Here is a 23377-nt window from a genome sequence, read left to right as displayed (position 1 = left end):
TTAAACTGCTCTCGGTGCAATTTTAACTCATAAGTAAGTTACTGCTCTTAATGAAGAAAATATAGCATTCATTTCATCCACACAGAGCAGAGCAGTTTCTGTATATTCACTTGTGCATGAACAAATGCTATTGCTATGGTACAACTATGATCCTTCAATTGTCCCAGGAATAACTAGTGAAAGCAATCTTTTCACAATTCTTTTCTCGCTCTCCTTTAGTCCAGAGTCATTAATCCTTCTATAATAACAAAACTAAGATCACTAGTCTTATAGCTATTATAAGTCAAAACAATGAAGAGGAAGAATAAAGGAATATTAAGAAATATAGCTCAAATCAAATTGTTTACTTGGCCTAGTAATAACTCAGTAATTGTTACACACTCATGTTCAGTGCACTCTCATGAAATTACATATATTTCATATGCATTACTGCATTCAGAATTAATGGTATTATTACATGGATACCAAGGAATCCATAAAGTTTTATCAGCCACTAACCTTGAGTGGCAAAAACATTTCTTATATTGTGAATTTAGGGGGTGGGGCAGAAATGCCTCATGCTGAAAAAAGCTAATAAAACAGATCAAATCCAAGGCAGGAAAAAGCTTAAGTATCATTACTTTCTAAAGCACTGTCCCAGAGAGAGCCAGGAGATTTCATGCAGCCTGATCCACACTTCTGCAGTGGAAGCCAATAACCCTCGTCAATCATCAAAATAACAAATACAGTAACCTTAAAATGAGAACACACAGAAAAAGAACTCAAATTTTCACATGAAGAATTCAGTTTCATTGGTGAAAGTTACACTTAGTTTGAAGACAAGAACAAGCTATATGATCTAATGATTCATTATGCCTCTACTGCTACCATCCACAAATGAATAAACACCACAGCAATGCACGCAACAACCTTTTTGCCTCTCAAGTACATGGTACGACCTTATCACAATGCTCCCTTCTTCCTGCATTTAATGCTACCATTTTTTAAAGACTTCAGCACACAACTCATTTTGCAAACAAGGAGCCCTCTGATTACAGTTAGGGTGAGCACATCCACAAACTTAGGCACATGCTTAAGTATTTGCAGGGCTGAGACATATTCTCATGAAAGTTTAATGGTATGTAATGTAATGCTATAACTACTACTTTCTTTAACACTGACTGAGTCATTTTTTACAGTTTACTTGGTATTGTAAAAAGTAAGAAGACTATTTTGAGAACTTTTATAAAACCAGTGCCAATACAAAATACCATTGGAAAATAAAAAGGAAGACTGCTTTGGACTACAGAAGCCCTTCTGAAATTACACCAAGAAATTACAGCAAAATAAGATGTCAGTGATATTCTCCTACTGATTCAACACTTCTTGCACACCAGAAATCTGTCATTCTCCTTTTCATTCCCCCATGCACTCTTTAGTGTTGTCAAACTGACACCTTTCAGTAGCCCTGCAGACTAACACACTGCTAACCTCGGGATAGGAACTGGTGTGGGTAAATGATTTCCAGTACTCACCGTACACCCTCTGCGATATCACTCTACAAAAGCCCCATTTTATACATATAAATTATATATATATATATTATACATAATATATATACAGATTTTTTTTCCCCTGTCCAGTTAGTCTATCGGCTAGTCCTCGGAGTCTCACTTGCGACTGACAATTTGAATAATGTTGGGATAGTGAGTTTTTTGCTGTGGATACCAAAATCCATGGCATAAGATTTTTTTAATCCTAAAGTTATTGAAGTGTTACTTATTGTTATTCTATTTTAATATAATTTTTTTCTGCCAGCCCCAACAAAATATTGTGCAACACTGGAGAAATTTTGACGGGATGCACTAGGGAAAGCTCCTACTCTTATGAAAAGATTATGCATTCTAATTCTGTATGAGAGCACTACTACATAAAAAAACCACCTGAACATATGTTCATCTTGGAAACACATCTTTAAGACCATTCAAAGTTGATGAGGATTTCCAGGGATGGATGGATTGCAAGTTCTTTAGTGGCTTCCTGAAGTGGCTGCAGCATCTCTGTCAAGTCAATACAGAAACTGGTGAGGGGGCGGGTGGGCAGTGTTGATTTCTAACCAAGGAAGCTCTCCACCTTCCCTCAGTGTAATATCTGAAGTGAACTGTAGTTTAACCTATGGATTGGACTTGCAAAGGAAGTAAAAAAAATACAAAAAAAGTGAACTGATTCGGTTGGAAGAGGAACCTGTGGCTAAAGGAGCAATATCTACAACAGATAGTCTAGACATTTTTATAGCGAGCTTTCCTACTTTTGCTACTACTGGTCCAGCTACACCATGGAAAAATTCAAAGGAAGGATGAGTATCAACTGGCCAGCTGAAACAACTACCCTGCATAACATTGCTGTCACTCTGTACTATTTTTGTCTCCTGTTGTCGCTCCATGTAAAGTGGAGAAGGACCAGTGCGCGCTAGAGGCAACATCTGGTAAAGTTACAAAAAATGATGAGGATGATCCAAAGAGATATTAAAACTATTGCATTAAAACCAAGTTGCAATGCTTGCAACTACTGATCTGCTTCCATTGGAATTAAAGTGTCTCTATGCTATGTCAGCCTGTTTGTGGGAAGTGTATATACCACCTGTCTTCAGGAATACTATTTGTCTTTTCTGCAGAAAAAAAGAAACCTTAAAAAAGCTCTACTTAAATTGCTACTGCAAAAAGACTAGTCATCTCAAACCACACAGTTCACTTGAAGTTTAGGCCCACTTTTATGGCTAATGCTATGAGGCTTGCAAGACAATTTCATAAGTGTTATTCCATTTACATAAAATATATGCAATTATAAGTACTTACCATATCAAGCATGCAAAAATCACATCAAACTTTTTAAAACAGGGAAAATATAAATTTAAGTCACCTTCCCCCCCCCCCCCCCCATTCAAATGTTTTACTATAACAGTCTTGCTGTCTAAAAACCCCTTACAATGCAGCCTTTTATTTGGTCTACATGAAAATGGAGGTGCTGGCTAATATGTTCTGTATTTCTGTTCTCTGTACCATTCCTGCTGTTCTGCTTAACACACTTTATTAATAAACTGATGGGTGTTGCAATTTCAAAGATGCAATTACACAGATGCAAAATAGATTATAAATAGAAAACAGCCCGGACAAAAGTTGTTGAGAAATGCTGTAAATGACAGAACCCTACAACACTTTGAAAAACTATGGCTAGAAAGGCCTTTCAAGTATCAGATGGTTGACTCCCTGCACTAAAACAAATTCAGCTGCACCTACATCATTCTGGATGTAGGTTTGTCTGCTTTCAAGTATCTCCTCTAAAAAAGGCTGCAACCTATCCAGAAAGTCTATTCAATTGCTGCCCTATTCTTATTCTTAGGAAAACCCTCCAAATTTAATTTTAGAAAATATAAAATATAGAAAAGAGATTCTAAAAAAAATCTGAGCTAAATCTTTTCTTAAGAGTCTATTTTGAAATAAGTGACTAGTTATTTTCTTCTCTGCAGCACATGTACTTCAAGATTGTTAGCATGTGTCTTGTCTATCTTTTTCTGTAAACTTTCTACTTGGCTTACATTTTTCTGATCATTCTTGATGCTCTCTGCTGGTGTCTCTCCACTTGGTCCACATCCATCTTTAAGTACAGTGTTCATATTTGGATACAGTATTGCAGTTAAGGCCTACCAATACTGAGCTGAGAAGGATTACTTCACAACGTTGTTGATCTATGCACAAATTCCAACTGATTCATCTCCATACTGTTTTCCTCAGAACTGCTATCTAGGCAGTTGTTTGTACTTAATAAAACTTGTGCAATTAATTGGGAAGCAGCATGAAGAGGAAGGGTGTCCAGGCTGATTTTTAAAATACTGATAGTTCAGACACAAACCACCCTGCTACACAGGAAGACCAGAAATTTCAGCATGAGGCCCAACTGGCCAAGCGGGGGGCTTCCCAATGACCTAACATGCCAAAACAGGAGCATACAAGATGGGGAAACAAGACAGACAACAAAAGGGGAGTATAAAACCACTGCTTTGATACTTTAGACACAAAATTAGGAAGGCTGAAGCCCTGCTGGAGCTAAGGCTAGCAAATGGCAAAAAGGGTAACAGAGGGTAAAAAAAAAAATCTACAGGTACACTAGTTGCAAAAGGAAGTTCAGGAAACATATGGGCCCACTGATGGATGGGGAAGCCAGACTAGTTACAGATGATGCAACGTGAAGCTTTCTCCAAGGCCTCTGAGTGACATGGTCTGGAAAGGAGAAGAGCAGCCAGCAGTATGGGAACAAGAAGTTAGGAATGATTTAGAGTCATATTCATATCCATGGGACAGATGGGATTCACACAAGCATGATGAAAGAGCTGGCCAGTGTGACTGTGAGTCCTCTATCATCTAAGAAAATCATAGTGATCAGGAGATATCCTTGGTGACTGAAGAAGGTTAATGTTGGGCCTGTCTTAAAAAAGGCTGGAAGTGAAAAATCCACAGAACTATAAGTTGGTAAGCCTCAACTTAATCCCTGGACTGATTATGAAGCACATCTTCTTGGAGTCCATCTCCAAGAACAAGCTGGATTCACCAAGGGCAAGGATCCAAGAGCTGCCGAGATGATCAGAAGCCTACAGCATGTGATCCATAAGAACAGGATGAGGGAGCCATGTTCATTTAGTCTTGTGAAGAGGAAGCTGAGGGGCAATTTCAGAGCAGCCTACAGTTACCTCCAAGCATAGCTGCAAAGGTGATGGAACCAAACTCTTCTTGGTAGTGCCAGACAACCTAAGATAATTTTGGGTAATGGCCACACATCGATTTTAGAAATTCAGGATGGACATTGGGAAAAAATATTCATCAGGAGGGCAGCATAGCACTGGGACAGCATGCTCAGAGAGGCTGTCAGTTCTTTGTCATCAGATTTTTTTCAAGGCTTCTTTAGATAAAGCTGCAGCTGACTTGATCTAGTGTTAGTGATAGTCCTGCTTCAGGAAGGAGATGGACTAGGTGACTTGGAGAGTACCCTTCCAACCAGAACTTCTTTCATGCTATAATTCTTCTATTGAAGTATATCCTATTTTTTCAGACTATTCCTATAGTTTCACAAAACTGGATTCTGTCCCCCAATGTATCTTGCAATTCTTTCTAGCTTCATTGTAACTGCAGATTTAGCAAGTGCACTCTTTATTCTACCATGTCATTATGAAAATATTTAATAGCACAGAACTCAGGAGATAATCCTGTTACACAGAGTTGATAGTATGTATTTAAACACATTCACACCTGTCAATCAGTTGCTGGCTTATTCTCAGTATCTCAGTCGAATTACTCTTTTTGTCCCTTTGCTTTCTCATCTCTCCCAGACTTAACCATTCTTCCTTCTTCCTCCTCATCTACACACAGATTTCCTAACTGAAACCTGAAGTGCAGAGATAGTGGGGGGGGGAAAAAATCAAAACTAGAAGAACAGAAATGCCCGGAGCCCAGTGTTCAGATTCTGAAGTGCCTGGAGGCCATTTTTCCATTTTGTTCTTTCTCCCACACAGTAACCTTTGCTACCTTACACCCTCGCAGACTATTAATGTCTCTGGGCAATCCATCCTGTGTCCCTCTGCCAGAAGCAGAGGGATGTATTTCTAAATAAGGTTATACAAAATATTTCATGATGTCAGCAGATCAACGGGACAGGTGTTTTCTAACCTCAAAGATCTTCTGTGAAATCCATAGGCGAAGGTTTGAATTTATATACCACTGTACAAGGCACAGACACCACTGTCCTTCAACCCTGACATTCCCCTCTTCGGCAGGGGATTCTTTCCATAGTTCTTTTGAGACATGCCAGTCCATATTCACCTCCAACAATAGCTGAAATCAGAGATAAAATCTGTAGGAAGCAACACTGACAATGTCAGCATTAAATCCCCAAAGGATTCTCCTTAGACTTGCCAGGTAATGATAAAGAAGGGGCAGGTCCTTTTTGCTTCAGCATATCTCTCCCTCTAACATGTTTCAGGTCACAGCTATTAAAAATGCACACAGACACACACAGGCGAAAGAAAGAAGCAAACACCACCCGTGAGCTACAGCACTAGTATATTTTTCTTTCTGATGCAGGCAAGCATTGATACCTTTCCTAATTTTTGCAATAACAACTGGAATGAATTTTATGCCCAGTAGAATAGATTAAGCCCACTCTTTCTAAAAAGCCACTAGTAGGATTTGGGAAACTGGGAGGTTGTTTTTTTAATATAAACCTAACTATGGTTTGCTAATCAAGCAACATGACAAGATAAGGCAGTGCATGTCTGAGCAATTACTAAACTACTACACAATGTTATGAGAAATTGAGTCTAAAGCCAAGCAAGAAACCAGTTCAGAAATTCAATAATCCCATTTCCTTCAAAGTTAACTGCCTTACATGCTTTATAACCTTAGAATTAATATTAAACTTTAAAATAATGTCACCACTACCTTTACTTATTCAACCCAACTCAGCAATGTGACACCTAGAACGAAAAGATCCATTTCTGTTCAAGAAATCTGATCCTAGATTGTATTTCCTTTCTAAAATGAAATGAAATAGGATCGACTGGTATTTCTTGAGCAAATAAAAGTGCATCTTAAAATACTGCTGTTCAATCAAAGTAATATAATCAGCAGGGGGCAGTAGGAGCCTTTCCTAGAGCTTTGTTTCATTTCCAAATACCCTTCAAATTCTAAATTCTTATTCTTTTCATATCCTTGTAAGTGGCTTTTCTAATACATCCTAAAGACTAGATTCTGTCATTCTCTTCATTATGGTCTATCAGAAGGGGCTTAAGCTGCTGGCTCCAATGTAGATATGACTGACAGGATGAAGGCAAAACATACTTGGTGAATCTCAGGAGAAACTGAAACATCCTGTGCTGATTAAGCCCCAAAACACCAGAACGTACAAAAGGAGATGATTTGATATTGTAATTATACCTCACAAGACCAGTCTCATGGACATTTCAGATTCACGGAGCTCCCTGAGGATTTTGTGTTAGTCTATATAAACTGTTCCATTTTGATGCTTTTAAAACCAAACAGGGACTACAGTGTGACAGCTGTTAAATTAATAACTAAGAGGTAAGCTGACACAATGCAATTAATTCCTCCAGTGGCACAGGGGCATATATAAACACTTTGCGACATAATCCTATTTATTTTCACACTTAGGGCTTCAAGGGTTCACAGTTGAGCATTAATTTTCCTGTTTTAAAATTTTCAGACAAAGAATATCCAAATATCAGAAAGGGCTTTGCATGAAGAATAAAAATGGGGACACCAAGCAGCACAAAGTCGCAGATTCTAAAAATGGTACTTTCAGATTTATCCTCTGTGATCTTCCCTGCTGTACGTACTTCACAAAACAGTAAACAATTATTTGTTTGCATTAGATTTAGGAACTGTAATACTGCAGTTGCCAAAACGATTAACACACTGCAAAATTGGTACCCTGCAAATGCCTCATAGGACTTAACGTAGAGTTAAACCAAACATCTCTGAATTAATATGCAGAACAAGGCGCATCTTTCTTCTTCACAGAAGTGAAGCTGCTCTCATGAAATTTTCATACTTGCGCTGGTAATCTGCTTACCTGCAGCAAAGAGCATGACTGCAACTGGTCTGTAGAAGCGCCGCCGAGAGCCCACGCAGATAGAGATCAACCCCACCAGGAAAGCGATGAGAATGATGGCAGCACCACCCAGCAGCAGAGCAAGAGTCGCTATCTGCCAGTCTAGGGGTAGGGTGGTGGGGGGAAGAGAGAGAGAGAGAAAATAAGTAATACAATTGCAGTAAAACAAGCCCACAGGCTTGACATAAGCAGGAAAACATGAGGAACATGGAGCCTGCATCAAGGATGTGGTAAATAAACAACTGTGTTTTGTTTTTCTGTTTCCTAATTGGTGAAACACCTTTACTCAACAGATGCAAGAGCAAAGTGCTGCAACCCACACTTTTCCAAGGCTTAGTTGGCCTCATTGGGATTTTTGCTCAAGTAAGACTGAATAATTTGCTACTTTGGTTTTGTCCAATTTCGAATGAGAAATTGAGGTCGGGTCAGGATTAGCTGGTGTGTGTTAGCTGACGCCAAGTCAGTCATAACTTTCCCCCAGTAGAGAGTGAAACACAACCTTCTGCTAGAGCTGGTAGGGGTGGCTTAAGAAGGGAAATGCATGGAAGCTGATCATATAGACACCTCATTTGGGAAGTACCAAGGCCATACAACACAAATGACAAAACTAAGGGAAATAAAGGAGCCACTCAAAGGAAAAAAGCATTTTCAATGCTAAAAATAGGCAGAAGCTAAGCCCTCACAAGGTCAGTTATGACCATTAGGGGTAGACTGAGTCAAATCCAAAGTCCATTTTAAAATATCAGTTATCCTAATAAGTAGTTTTTCTTTTCTTCCACCAAGAGCAACTTTTGTATTTGACCCAGCACATCTGCTAATTTTTTTTTTTATGTGTAATGGATGCAGTTACAAACAACATCCCTACAGTCTTAAATCAAATACAACAAAATCCATTCACAACAGACAGCTGTCATGGGTGTATACAACATTTAAGTTCCAGCTTAAAGGCTTCCGTCTGATTTTAGAAAGTCACTGGCTTTGTGTTGACCCTCTTTGCAAAAGCAAGTTTTAGACCTTGTCTCTTTGCCATAATGGGTGTCAAGAAAAAAAAGAATTGGATCACTTATTTAGCAATTCAAAAAAGAGTATCTAAGATCAGCTTGTGGGAAAAGGAGTCATGAATCTAATGTTTATCTCAACAGTTTGAACAAACTAGCACTCATATATTATTCAGAATGAAATGGCAAAATGTGTGACACAGTTCAAATTAATTATTTTCAAAATAAATTTAGAAATCTTAAGGCTATTAAAATAACAAGAATAACAAAAATAAAAATCAACTTTTTCTTTTTGAAAAAGAGGGCAAAATTCAGTGTTTTTTAAAAAAACACTACATCCAGTACACACTGACCTAATCCAATCAAGATACCTACACTGCAGCTGTGGGGTTTGGGAGTAGGAAGACTGCAGCTAGTATCACCAAAAAGCCTTCATATATCAGAGGAAAAAGGATGAAAGAGATGAAAATAAAAATGTGAATATAAGAGCTATGAAAGCATTTCTAAAAGAAAACTTTATTTTTAAGGCATGTTTGTGCAAGCACACATTTATTTTCATTCTTTTTTAAAAGATTAATCATGTTATTTTAGGCAATTATTTAATTACTAAGAAGTACTCAATCTTTCAAGTTCTTTTACTCCTTGTTTTCTTATTGGACCAAGAGCAAGGCTGGGAACAACCCTTTTTTCTCTTACCCTCAGCATGCAATTTGTGTGTCCCCCTCTGTTTTACTATTAGTGGGATGGAAATACAATTCCAATCCATAGATAAAATTGTATGAGGAGTGGTTGTTTAATGTTGATATGACACTTCAAAAAACGCTAATTGGTTAGTATAGAAAGTATCCTTTCAAAATCATAGTGCACTACAGGTATAAAATACAGAAATATATAAATGAAATGGACGGGCATCCTACCAACAACGTAAAAGGAATCTTTGTACTTGAAAACTACACAGATACAAAGACTAGACTTGTAAATCCATCTCAACCCCAAGTTAAAAGCCATACAAAAGTGATAAAATACATGAAAATGCCAGATGGGAATACTCAAACTAAGATTTTTGAAAGCCACTACAAATAATAAGATATTAAATGTTATCTTCAGATTGATCGGAAGCCAAAGTCTAATGCAAAATAAACATGTGCAAAATTGGAGTATAAAGTAAATTAAAACAAGCTAAGCATGCTATTGCTTTCTGAAACGATGTGGCAAGATCAGTCACACACATACAAGTGTGGAGTTACAATACAGTTTAGCTACCAGGATAGACATATCTATGGATTTTGGAAAGGTTAAAAAGAATTATACAATCTTACTACAGTATCGATGTGGGAGGTAAAAGGACAAATCAGTGTTGGAAGACACCTACGCTCCCAACTGAAAAAGAACATAGTTAAACAAAATTAGTTTCTAGAATAAGAGAATCTGCTCAATGATGTTGACAGGAGGACAAAACTGAGGTTCTTAATGTTCCTCTCTACTAGTTGACAATCCGGTATTTAACATTGTGCTTGGAGGCGAAATGTCTAGAATTGCCTCTGTAGTTTGATTCCAGCCTCCATTTACAGGAACGTACAATAACACCAGCCTGTATGTTGAGCTGCCTGTTGAAACAAAGAGGTATTCTTTTTAAAGAACAGGACAAAAGTCAGGTCAGTTAGATACTAGTCAGATATTACTGCACAAATAATACTGGACTGAATTTTCCCATATTGCCTACCATGGAAATTACATCTCTAAATCGCTTCTTTGCTTAGAAAAAAACATAAAAAGATCAACTTTCATTCCTGAAAGCCAACAGAGCTGGTGACAAAATAAAGCTTATGCTGAATTAACTAAGCAAAACCTTCTGCATGGGCCTTCTACTTAATAGCACATATTTTAGGAAAAATCCAGAGCACTGGACATATTTTGTATAAGAGAAAAGAAACAGCCAAAGAAAATTGAATCACTGCTTCTAATGGAAGAACATTCTGTAAGTTAGATCGCTACAACAATATAAACACATGTAGCAAATACACTTTCCTACAGTAAAAATCTGTGGTTTCCTCAGACTGCCCATGAGTGATTTACAACATGCAGCAGCAAAGCAGGACCAGCAGATTCCTGTCTATGCAACGGCTGTTACATAGTGTTACTGGTACACAGAACATAAACTTCCTAAGTCTGCTTTAGGGGTATCCAAAATATGCTTACACGATTTCTAGGCATGCAACAATCTTGCAAATGAGTTACTACACTCAGTTCAGGAAACCTGGCACTTCAGTGAGACTGCTCGAGTGTGTGGAGATAAAAATGTGCATGAACATGGACAAAATGGGACCCTATAGACTATTATTAGTTTCCTGGGGTCAAAACAATTTTTTTTTGGTGCTTTAACAGTGCATACTACTGTTTTCCACTGTACATCACTACGATTTGTTTATATTACACGTTTAATGACTATAACAAAATCGCACCCCACAAATCTTAAACTTCTAGATGTTAAAAAGCATTGTCATCTCATAGTCACACCCAAACTGTTAGTTTTGTTTTTCATAACTGCAGAGACAACAAAAAGCATAAGTAGTAAATTGGCCTTTTTTTTCAGTTTTAATGATTTTAATATGTTTGGAATTACATTGATGATGGCACCGATGTCTAAACAACTGTAATTAATATATTTTTTAATGATTGTTAAGTAACTCAGTAAGTAACTTCAGTAATTTAAACCCAGGTACTTAACACACATTTTCAAAATACCAAACAGATGGTTTAAAATTCATAAAAATGACCATTCTCACTAAAAAAGAAAAAAAAATTAAAGACCTCAAACCAATGACAAAAATGTTTACTTTCAGTTAATGGTTCATTTGTAACTTGGTACCTTTTTCTAACAATACCCTGGCTGTATCACTCTTTGGAAATTCTGCCCATTTCTTTGTGGTACAGAAGCACACCGTTAATGGGACACTGAAATGTGCAACTCCCACCTTCCCCCAAAATGAAGTGACCTGAGGCTTTACGCTGTATATTCTTTTTTAATTAAAAAGAGCTCTATTTGCTCTCTTTCTTGGGCAAAACTATACCAGGATAAAATCAGGAAAAGTCATTAAAAAGAGGATAAAACATCTCAAAGTTCTGAGAGAAATGTTACTTTTAATAAATGGGTCATTCATTAACACATGAAAGTGCCATGCAAATGGCTGGCATGGTCAGAGTTTTCATGTTTTCAGCAAGTTCCTAAAAAATTAAATATTCTCTCTACAGAAAATACAGATGTATTGTGGAATATGTGAAATATTTATGTACGATGGCTTTTTCAAACAGTGCAAGTAAACGGAATTAATCTCTTAAGAAACAGCCAGTTGTTTCTTTGCTTTGTATAATGGTTCTCGACCAATTCCTCTTCTCATAGAGACTGAAGTAAGAAAAGTACATCTGTTATATGACAGTGGTAATGAATGGCCTTCTAGCACTAAGGGGAAAAAATTGATGAGGGGGGAAAAAAAAGCAAAACCAAAAAACACTCTCTCTAAGGCAAGTTCTTCTGATTCATTGCAAACTTTCCACCTAGCACATATCTGCTCTCAGCCAATAAATATTCTTAGAAATTGTAATATAGCATTTAAATGCAAGAATAATGAATTTGAAAGAACGTGTCAAGTAAAGCATAGAAAGTTGAGGCACCCACACATAAGAAATTACATATAACCCACTGAATGTCATAACAATCAACTAAGATAAATATGATAGCTGAAGATATTTCTAATTGCTTCATATTCAAAACTGCTTCTAAGGCTATAAACAGCCATCAACTTAGCTAGCAAATAGCCAACTACAGTTTTAAAAAGCATAATGATTACATAAAAACACAAAGGGAGACTCTACTTTCTGAGTGTACATTTGTCACGTGATCAGTAAGATTTCCTCTTTGTCAGTGTTATCAGATGTTCAGTCCTCTATGGAAGGTCAAACTCCACTGAATTCAGTGGAAGTATGGAGGCAAAGCAGGTACTGTGGTCACCATCAGGTTCTTAAACATTATCCCACAGAGAAGTCAATTCTTTAGAACCTCACCTGAGCCAAAATAACTTTTTTTGTGGAGCTGCTTATGTGAATTCTGCTCTTCCCATATGGGTTCTAAGAAGAACTTATTTGGCTGAAAGGTGGATGAAACACAAAATGGCTAAGCTTGGGAAGCCAGTGCTCATAAGATATGCAGTCTATACTTCTACACTCCTGTCTAGCCAGCATCACAAGTACAGACTTTAGAGAATCTGTAGGGTGCATTTTTATACACTAAAGAGATGCTTTCTAGCATGATCCAGACAGCATGATAAGGTGCTCTAGCCACAGCTTTCCACAGTGGAGCCTTTTACAAAAAATCTCAATAAATATATTCTCTGCTCATTGTCAGTTTGGGTAGTATGCTTATTACTGACAGCTGCTGCACAGACACAATCCAGCTTTTGCATTTTCCTTTTATTTTATGAATTCAGAATAAGATTTTCTAAAGTATGAAAACGATTTGTCAGTAAAGATCCTCAGGTCACTTAGGCACTTAAAAAGTGTTACCCAGAGCAATTTTTGCTATGGGAACCAGCCAGCTGTGGCTGAATGCATGATTTCCATAAGACAGAACACAAATATTCTATTAAGGTGCTCATCTGCTTGTGACATTAACCTGCATGTGAACACACACTGTAACTATGTGAGGTCACGGACTTGTAAAAGGAAGCTGTTCATTCATTGAAGAGACAAAGCAATCTTCTGTTTCTTTTTCAAAAAAGAAAAAAAAAGAAAGAAAGAAAAAAAAGAAAATTTACATACTCTGCTGTTATTTTAGGACTTGGTCTTTGTCTACGTACAGCAGCATACAGTGTGAAATTCTCAATAACAGGAGTTTTGCACTACACAGGTGAGATTTACAGTGAAGTATTCAAATAGGTCTAACTCATCAGGATTTTGACAACACCCAAACAGAGATTTGAGCATTTTAAGGCGAGTGCCAAAATCCTTAAGTACCTCCTAAGGATAATTCAGAAGTTCCACATAAGGCCTCAGTCACTTTTAATTTAGCGGACAAGAAACTTGTAGGATGATTAAGTGCTCCTGATACTGAGTGAAGAATCATTTGGAGCCAGTCAAAGAAAAAGCAGGCACAGGAATGCATCCAAAAAACAGCTAACTGGGTCAAAACTGGGAATGCCTGTCTCTGGTTGAGTTGCAGAATGCCAATGATTTGTTGATGATGGTAGCTGGCCAATGATGGAGCAAAGGCAGGGACCTCCTTCATTGCTAGAGGTCAGAGGACTTCTCAGACACTGCAAGATACTTGCTTTTCAACTCTGGCTCCAAACCTGAACTTCTGCTCCTATTTCCCAGCAGAACCTAACACCAGGTTGGACTGAAACCACTCTCTTCCTCTATCTGCAAAACCCAGCCCGGAAAAGATAAACATAAGGTCTATAAGGTCTATGAACAAATAGGCAAGAGGGAACCTGAATCTGTCTCTCGCTCTGAAGGGATGCTTATCTAACTGGTCTGGTCTGTTTTTCTGATGCTATCTACATACCTTTTCAATGACAGACAAAAATGTCTAAGCATTCCCAGAACACAGCCCATATTCAGGGCTCTCCCAGCTTTGAGGGAAAAGTTTTCAGCAGTCGACTGCAGAGTTGCATCCCTTCTGGCTTCACCTCTCTCCATAGCAAGATAACTTCAAGCAGAGGAAAAGACACTGGCTCTGTTCCAGGTTAGATAGCAGCTGGTTGGACTGGACACTCACATGAAGCAGATACTCTAGGATCTAACCTTCTCAACCTAGGAAAGACTGAAAACGTACTTGCCAGGTGAGCGGAAAATTAGGCAGCCATTGTGCAAATACAGAAAACACTACAGGAAGTGTTTTAAACTGAATACCGCTAACCATGTGGACTTGTTGGAGAACTATGCTAGGAGTTCAGACACCTCTCTATTCACCATTTAGTGACAAACACACCACAGGCGTCTTTCGCCTCAGGATGCCTGGGAGCCTGTCGGGGACAGTTCGGTTCCCACAGGACTCTGCAGCATACAAAGAGGACATGGTTTGATTTTAGCATCTCTATTGTAGTCTTACATAAGATATGGTCTGCATTAACCTGTCTGGCCTACCTCTTTTTTCAGCTGCTGTATTAGGCAGACTAAGTATGGCCCTGAGACTGCTGGACTCAATCTTTCTGGGTACTTAAACAGCACAGCAAGTTTCATCCTTAGTTTCTATAGAACATCAGACTGAACAACAGTTTGTTGCTGAACAACAACAGCAACAAAAATATGGTAACCACCTCTGATGTCGTGCAAAGGAGACAGATTTTGCAAGTCAACAAGATGGTCTAATGCCTGGGGGTTTACAGATGTATGCGCAACTTGAAACATAGCAGGTGCTTGCTCATCTGCCCACTGACATACATCTCTCCTGAAGAGTAAAGCTTACATTTCTTGTTTATATAAAATTATACACTTTCGGGGGTTTTAGAACATCTGCTCTCTTTCTGAGTCTTGACCTGCTTGAATTTCTAAAAGCACACAGTAATATTCTTTGAATAAAGTGCATCTTCAAATAAAGAGTTAAGTGTTCACATTATATAGATCTTTATTTTATTATTTAAAGTTAACATGCATTGCACATCACTTTTGCCAACATATGACTTCAAGACAGGCACAGCATTACAGAAAAACATGTAATCTATAATTCATTCACAGAACAGTACAACAGGAGCTCAGGCATTTCTTCCATTGGATACATGGCATTCTTCTGAGACTAGCTTTTTACTATGTCATTTTAATTACTGGGCATTCATTCATTCAAGAAAAGGAAGCCACATACACCCACAACTCTATGAACATCATAAAACCTTGGAAATCTTAAACTGATGTCATTAGGAGAGAAACGTGGGAGCGGTGTTATACAAGCTTTTCAAGAAAAGCTCACCTCTTCTGACCTCTTCCATATATACTACTACATTTTAGTAATCTGAAGAAGAAGTATACTTCATGTTGTAATAGTAATGTAATTATTTCCCACAATTACCAATATTCTTCAAGCAAACCGGCAATCTTTTGCAATTTCAAAACTCATTCCACTGTTCCTTGTGGAAAACAATTAGCATTTAAAATAGTTCAAAGAGTACTTTCCATCAAAACGATGGCCTTTATATTATTGAACTGGAACGAGCAAAAACACATAAAACAATACAGTTGGATAGACTCTACCCTCTCCTGCTTGTTACCTTAAATCTTATGTGGTCATCTTTGGCCACAAATCGGTAACAGAGGCAAGGTTACTCTCTACTTGATTCTAAATATAAAGTCTCATCAAATATTTAAACCACTTATATTATCCCTAACATAAGGAAACTCTCTGAACCTACTGATGCAAGACTTCTTTTTTAAATAAAGATGACTTAAAGAAACAGGATACATTACTGATTTTAAAATGGCAATGAGCAAAAGCAGTAATAATAACCCACTATGGATAGAGACCTTCCTTTATTTTATTTTTTAAAGAGTATTATCAACCACAAAGCACGTGGTGCTCTTTATCTGATCATACAAAATGACACAAACCTCACGCATTACACATCAAGGTGCTACAACAATGCCTCTAGCTGGTTGGAGGACAGTGCCTGAAATTGTAGCCTCCATCATACCAAAAGACCTAGATTACTACAGAGCCATCTCAGATCTGCTACTCACACAGACCATGGCCTTGGGAAGCCTGAGGCTAAAATAATTTCTCCATTTGTAGAACAGGGAGCATACTTTAAACTGCTCTGCTTGGGGCTAAAGTGAGGAGTAGTTCACCAATTCAAGGCATTTTGATGACATCTGAGGAGCCAGGTAAACGTCAAGCTTTACAGAGTATCAGTCATCAGAGAATCACAGAATAATTTTGGTTGGAAGGGACCTCTGGAGGTCATTTAGTCCATCTCCCTACTGAAAGCAGGGACAAACTCAAAGTTGGACCCAACTTCAAAGTTATATCAGGTTGCTCAGTGTCTTAAATAGCAACTTTGAAGTAGTACAGCTTTTGATTTTATATCCACCTTCAGATAAAATATTGGGAAGGATTATTAAAGAGAATAATATGCAAAATAACAAACTATAGTACTCAAAACTAAAGGAATGTTTTATTAATTTCTCCTTATGTTTAACTACTTTCTTCAGACTTAGCAGAGTTACATTTGTTCCTCCTATGTTATTTTACAGCAAACGATCAGCCTTGCTAAGCTTTTTACAAATATGTGTCAACATCAACTCAGAGCAACAATCCAAATCTTTTAATGAGGAAGCTGCTTTTGAACTAGCAATTTCCCCTTGGAACAACTGCCTAGATTCAAAGCATGCAAACACCATCCAAGACTATTGAGCCATGTTAATTCAGATATCTGCATCTAATGTATAATTAAGGTTAAACCCTTCAAGTGTTACCAGATGAGCAGCCTATGATGCTTTTAAATTTTAAGAACAAATTAGAACAGAATTATAAGCATAAAACTAGATTTAATTTGTTTTAATGCACTATGCTGTAAGTTAAGCTTACCTTTATGGTTTGCTCACTACTAAGTTTAAATGTACAGAGACCCTGTTGCATTTATGCCCTTGGGATTGTTTTTTAAATATTCATGGACAGTTTTTAAGACTATAATATTCTTAAAGAAAACTGAATGTTGCATAAACACATACAGGTTGTTAAGTAACAAAAGTCATACGTCCCCCATAAACCAGAAAGATTTCACGCGGGTTAACTGTATTCATTCATAAATATCTTTACATACACTATTCATACAACAACTGAAATGCTCCCAAAGGAATCATTCTGTTCTGTGAACAACTTATACACAAATTTAGGCCAAAATACACAATGTTCACCCGACACATCAGATTCTGTAGTACCATTTAGGTTTCCCATATCATATTTATGTATCTTTGATTTAGAGCACTACCATAGCTGCAATCTTTTGCATGTAGTTGAATTTGCTACTGTTAGCTCTGTAGGTATAAGACAACTACCGGTACAGATACAGACACACCATGCAATTGTACATGAGATGCATTTAATTTTAGGCAGATATTGTGCAAAGTGTGAATATTCATATATAACTCCTAAGCCCTGATAAATCTGTGAACGAACCATCACAAATTAGGCCTAATCCACCTCAAAAAAGGTCTAAAAAATTCTGTTTAGAATTTTTTCTAAAGACAGACTCCAAAATCTGTAAGTTTTAGTTCAGCACATGGGTTTTAAACAAAACAGATTTAAAACAGACAACTTGTGCATTAGACAAGGCAAGCTTTGATCACAGAAAATAATGTTATGCCAAGACAGCTGATGGAACTGTAAAGCAGCACTGCTGGATTTCATGATTTTATCACAAACCTCTCAATATTGGCAATTTTGTTAAATTTCCAGCTTCTGAAGTTGCTTATTAGAGAGAACTTTAGAATTTCATCCAGGGGAGAGAGAGAGACAAGGGATATGCAAGAATACCTTTATAGTTCCTGTGATCGCATGGAAAAATTTGAAAATGTGATCTAAATAAATTCTAAAAAATAAGAAATCAAATGAAGATCAGATCTTTCATACTCTTGAGATTTTTAAAAATAATTTTGACTAAATACTTGAACAGTGATATTATGAAGTACTTGCACAACTTTAAAAGCACTAGGAGAACATAGGATTGCTTGAAATCTATAGAAAGAGACCTCAAAAGGGTGAATGAATGAATATAAGAACACATACTCCAAGCACCAGCAGTACTCAAGGAAAATTGAGGAGGATTATTTCGTGTTACAGCCAAAGTAATCATTCTCTGTACACTTCCTTCTGCTCTACACTACTGAGTTGCCCTTTTGATAGCAGTCAGGGGTCCTACATCTAATTACAACAAAGGTTTTTAATTAAACCTCGAATATGCTTTCATAGCTTCTTGTATGAGCTTGCCCTTGATGGTGCCTCTTGAGGTGCTCTCCTTCAAGGGATGACGAAGTAAATCTCTTAAAACCATGGGCGAAGATGCCTTTTTCTCACGTATACCACTGCTTTTCACAGCTAGCTAGCTACAAAGCTGCTTGTGCTGGTATCAAGCTAAAAGAGCTTTCCCTGTGGGAACTCTCCACTATCTCCAAAATATACTGCTTGCTATATTCTTGATGTAGTAGGAAAGTGCACTTAAAATACTAAGCAAGCACACAAAACAGGCTGGAATATGAGCCCCATCCAGCTTGGTAAATTTACTGGGAGCCATTGACTTTAATGGGAATTATAACACACTTGGAGGAGGGGGAGGGAAGAAGAGTGTAGTTTCTCATATTTCAGGTCTCCTTAGAGTGCAGAATTGTATGCCAAACATGAGGAAAATGAAGGGTTTATTCGACTCACCTCAAATGAAACAATCTTTCACTTCTTCTCCAGCAGCTTGTGAAACCTAGCTCCACTAGACTAGAAAGTATCTCAGGAAAATGAGCAAAGCTCATTCAGAGAACTTGAATAAAACTGAATAGTCAGGGATGATTTCAGGAATGTTTGCACAGGGCTGAAGAAAGCATCCTGAGAAGGTAAATTTAACATACACTATCCAACAAAGCTACATTTTTTCCCTATTCATCTTCACCCATTCATCTTTTACCTTTTCCATACACAGATGATTAACAAAGCAATGACAGAGATTAGTTGCTTTATATGCTGCTCTGTAAGCTGTCCTGCTTTTCTTACTGTCCCACTTCTCTCTCTCTGTGTGTGTGTGTGTGTGTGTGTGTGTGTGTGTGTGTGTGTGTGTGTGTGTGTGTGTGTGTAGGGGGGGGGGGGGGGGAAGAAAGACAGCTTGGGGAGGTGGGGGGAGGATTTGAAGCAGATTCTCATCCGAGCCATCTGAAAAGTCTTTTTGCAACCAAGGGGATACTATTTCAGGAGACAGAGAGAGAGAAGGGGCAAAGGATTCATGTTGCTAAGGAGACACGTAGAAGCTGACATTCCTACATAAATTTCCATTTATACTGAGAAAGGAAAAGAAAGCTCTCCAAAGTTTGTTTAGAAACCCTGGTAACTGATTGAAGCTGACATTTCTTTGCAATCCATTTTGGCATTATACAGTTTAAAGCACACCCCCAAACAATGTTTGAACCCTCCAAATATTACCCCACACAACAACAGAAAAAATAACAGCAGCAGCAAAGGAACCGCTGCAATTTCTCTTCAAGTGGAGATCAGTTATTTCCCAGAACCTACGATAGGATTTCAGAGAAGCCAGGAAAAAGAAAGCCTTTGTAAGACACAGGAAACCCCTTGCCCAAAACGATCACCTTGTCCCTGTATGATTTACCACCGCATGCTGGAGAGCACGGTGCTCCAAATGGATGATTTAGCAATGCATGTGGTTGTGGGGGGGAGATGAAATGGGGGTGGGGTGGGAAGGCTGATTTCATTTGTAAATGTTTCTATCGGCTCTCCAGAAGTTGCAGGGAAGCATAAAGCAAATAAAATAACCCACCCAAATGCTACGACAGCGCCTATTGAGAAATATTCAACAGGCAGCTTGCTTATATCATTCAACACCAGTTTTCTACGCAACCCGAACACCACTGAAAGGGCAACCTTAAAAATCATCTACGACCAAAGACGCGGAAAGCTGAAGAAGGAGCGGACGCCGAGCACCGAGCGCGGCGGGCAGGCGGGGGAGCGCGGAAGACGGCGGAGGATCAGCCCCCGCCGGGGAGAGGCAGCCGGGGAGCGCGCTGGAGTGCAAATTTCGTCTCCGCTCGGGGCAAAACATAATTTCTGGTTGGGAAGCCCCAACTTCTTAATTAAGAAGTTCTTAAGCGGTTCATGCGGCCGGTCATTGGGGGGGGGGGGGGGGGGGGGGGGGGAGGAAACCTCGAGCGCGGGGAGAGGCGCGGGCAGCGCCCTGCGCGGAGCAGCCTCGGCGCGGGCAGGCGCCGGGCGGGACGCGAGGCGGCGGCGGGGCCGGGGGGACGCGGGGCCGGCAGGGCAGGAGGGGGTGGCGGGGGGCGCGGCGCCTCACCGCTGTGCAGCGTCGACTCGCAGAGCCAGCTCTCCAGGCTGCCGGGCTTGCGGCAGGACTCCCAGAGGGACAGGTAGTACTGGTGGTCCGCCGTGACCCAGGCGGGGCTCAGCACGGCTCCCAGGTCCAGGCACAGCGCCAGGAAGATGCACACCAGTCCCACCAGCTTCAGCGGGGTCAGCACTGACACCCGCACCTCCTCCATCCCGCTGCCCGACGAAGCCATGGGGCGGGCGGAGCGGTGCGGAGCGGGGCGCGCTGCCGCCGGCCCCGCGGGCGCAGCGCCGGGAGCGCAGGGCCAGGCGGCGCGGCGGAGCGGCGCTGACTAACGGCGGGCAGAGGCGGCTCCGGCGGGCAGCGAGGCGCCCGCCCCCCTCGGTCAGGTGCAGCAGCTCCCCCTGGTCCCGCGGCCCGGCCCGGCCCGGCCCGCTCCGCTCCTCCCACCGGCCCGCCCTTGCCGGCGGAGGCCGCCCCGCACGGTCCGCGCCCGCTGGCCGCCCCGCTCCCGCCTCCGGCGCTGCTGCGTCACCGCCCCGGGCGGTGGCGGCGGCCGAGTTTGGGGAAGTTTCTCCTCGCCTCAGGCGGCGGTGGCGCCTCTGCCCGCCCCGCTGCGAGGCCCGCCGGGGCGGCGGCTGCGAGCGGCCTCCCGCGGGACCCGGCCCCGCCGGGCCTGCGCGGTCCCCGCGGGCTCTGTCGGGGGAGGCCGGGCCGGGCCGGGCCGGGGTCTGGTCGCCGCGGCCCAGCCGCTGCCTCCGTGTCACGGCAAGGAGCGCGTAGCCGGGAGGAGTGCGAGGCCGCCTCCGAGTCGGGATTAGCAGTGCCCGAGCTTGGTGCCCCCCCCCGAATTGACCTTTAAATCGCGAGTTATTAGTACAAGGCCAAAAAAAGAAGAAGAAAAAAATAAAGCATTCATTGTTCCTGCGCGTACCTGCTTGCAGTGCCCACTTCGCTCTGCTTCGGTTGCGTTTCTGATCCCAAATTAACTCTTGAGAAAGGAGGGCTACCTTGCCTTTTCGTCTCGTCTCTGTTTATTTTGTTTAATTAGCATCACGGTGCTGAGAATGTCAAGGGCGAATGTTTTGATTGGTTATTAAACACGGATCCTACTGTAAATTCACTGTCTGTAAAGCAGCTCACTCTCATGAGGTAGAAACGCAGAAACAAAGCGTGATGTCCATTAAGGATTATTAAAAAAAGAAAAGATTCAACCTAAGACCTGCAGGAGAACTCTGCTACCTCTATTTAAGGCAGAACTATAAAAATGAGAAGGGAGAAATCAAGGCGGGGAAGGCATCTAGTGCAGAAACACAAAAACACTGTTCCATAAGTACTGATCATTACATCCCTATTAATTATCTCTGGCTTGATTCAGAGCTTTAGTTTTCCTTCTAAGATCCCAATCCTGCTTTTTTCTAACTGTAACACTGTTACCATTAATTGCAAAAGGTGCGGGATTAAATCCTAAATGATTTACGCAACTTTTCTCCAAATTCCTCTTTCACTTTGTTCATAGTCCTTTAAGGGAGAAATAGAAAGAAAGAATAGTATAATTTATACTGAAAGCTCCTTGGAGCAGTAGCAGCCTTTCTCCTACAGCTGTTTATAGCAGGTAGCATATGAGGTCTAGTCCTGGAATACTGGTTTGTAGGTACCACTGCATTACATGTAACTTGCATATTTTGCAACAGTTTCTTCTTTTCATAGGCATTTAGGCTAATCTTCTGTTAGGATAACCAAAAATCAGTGTCCTGATACCATATTATGGATATCAGAATGCTAGAAACAATGTGGTGCTAGCAGAAAAGTAATACATATTTCTGAGTCTTCTAAGCCATAGATGCTTGTGAATCAGCTAACCCTGGCCTGTCATTAATGCTGAAGAAGTGCATTTTCTTGACCTGTTCCTGCTGAAAATTGGAAGGAAATGAGATTTGTTAGGGACTTTTTTTTAATGCCTGGTATAACTTCACTAAGTAAGTACCAGACATTAATATGTTAGCCCATCAGACTGAGTCATGTTAGAATTACATTCCAGTTGTAAAATGTTAATTATTAGAAGAACATAGCAAATATAATTAGAAAATGAGAAAAGAATTAAAAATCAATAAAGAACATAGTTGTTCCAAGCTAAACACACTATTTCAAAACTGTATGAAATGCAGAATCATGACTCCCAGTATTGCATAAAAAGGTGGAGAAAATGTCAACAGTTTGTTAGTGCTATATGAAAACTTGGGATATTATATACAGATATAGCAGTGGTGTCTATACTTAATGTTCCCAGCACTTTCTATACAAGATGCAATTTGTTTTTACTTTATTAAACCTTTGGTGTTTGGGCTAGAGCTTCCTCTGCAAGATATCTGCCTCAGGGTTTTTTGTTGTTGTTTTTTTTTTTTTTTTTTACATTCCAGCTACAGTCATATGTAGTTTGAAAAAAAATACACATTTGCACTGCCTATAAAAAAAAAACAACACTTGTTCATGTTTCTTATTGAGAAGCAGAAAGTTGACATACAAGCCCTTGTGTCAGGGGTGTTGTCTTAATGTCACAGAAAATTAAACATTAGCTTTAGAAAACAACAACAAAAAAACCCCAAACCTAAGCACAACCTGCACACCATACTGTAGTTTGATATGCCCAAGAGAGATGTGTTAGCATTTGGCAGGTAA

At 39.8% G+C, this 23377-nt stretch overlaps 1 protein-coding gene across 7 annotated transcripts in view; it reads right to left on the bottom strand.

Annotated features, from left to right (window-relative positions):
• The window catches only part of TMEM47 (transmembrane protein 47), a 195977-nt gene extending 174807 nt beyond the window's left edge, over window positions 1-21170 (bottom strand). For 3 of the 7 annotated variants that reach the window (XR_010385166.1, XR_010385165.1, XM_064497794.1), the window contains exons 1-2: window positions 20705-21169; window positions 7618-7758 (exon numbers count right to left, since the gene is read on the bottom strand). Coding sequence is in view for 4 of the 7 variants with exons in the window: in XM_064497794.1 (XP_064353864.1) it covers window positions 7618-7758; window positions 20705-20930 (367 nt within the window). In the remaining 3 variants the exon portion in view is untranslated. Of the gene's footprint in view, window positions 1-2931; window positions 5862-7617; window positions 7759-20704 lie in introns of those variants that run through there. The other 4 variants (XR_010385159.1, XM_064497774.1, XM_064497787.1 and 1 more) reach the window with 3 other exon arrangements.
• Between the last annotated feature and the right edge of the window lie 2207 nt (window positions 21171-23377).

The sequence above is a fragment of the Dromaius novaehollandiae genome, chromosome 1 (assembly GCF_036370855.1).
Source record: "Dromaius novaehollandiae isolate bDroNov1 chromosome 1, bDroNov1.hap1, whole genome shotgun sequence".
NCBI lineage: Eukaryota > Metazoa > Chordata > Aves > Casuariiformes > Dromaiidae > Dromaius > Dromaius novaehollandiae.
Note: the sequence above shows the minus strand (reverse complement) of the source record. Positions and strands in the feature narration are given on the sequence as shown.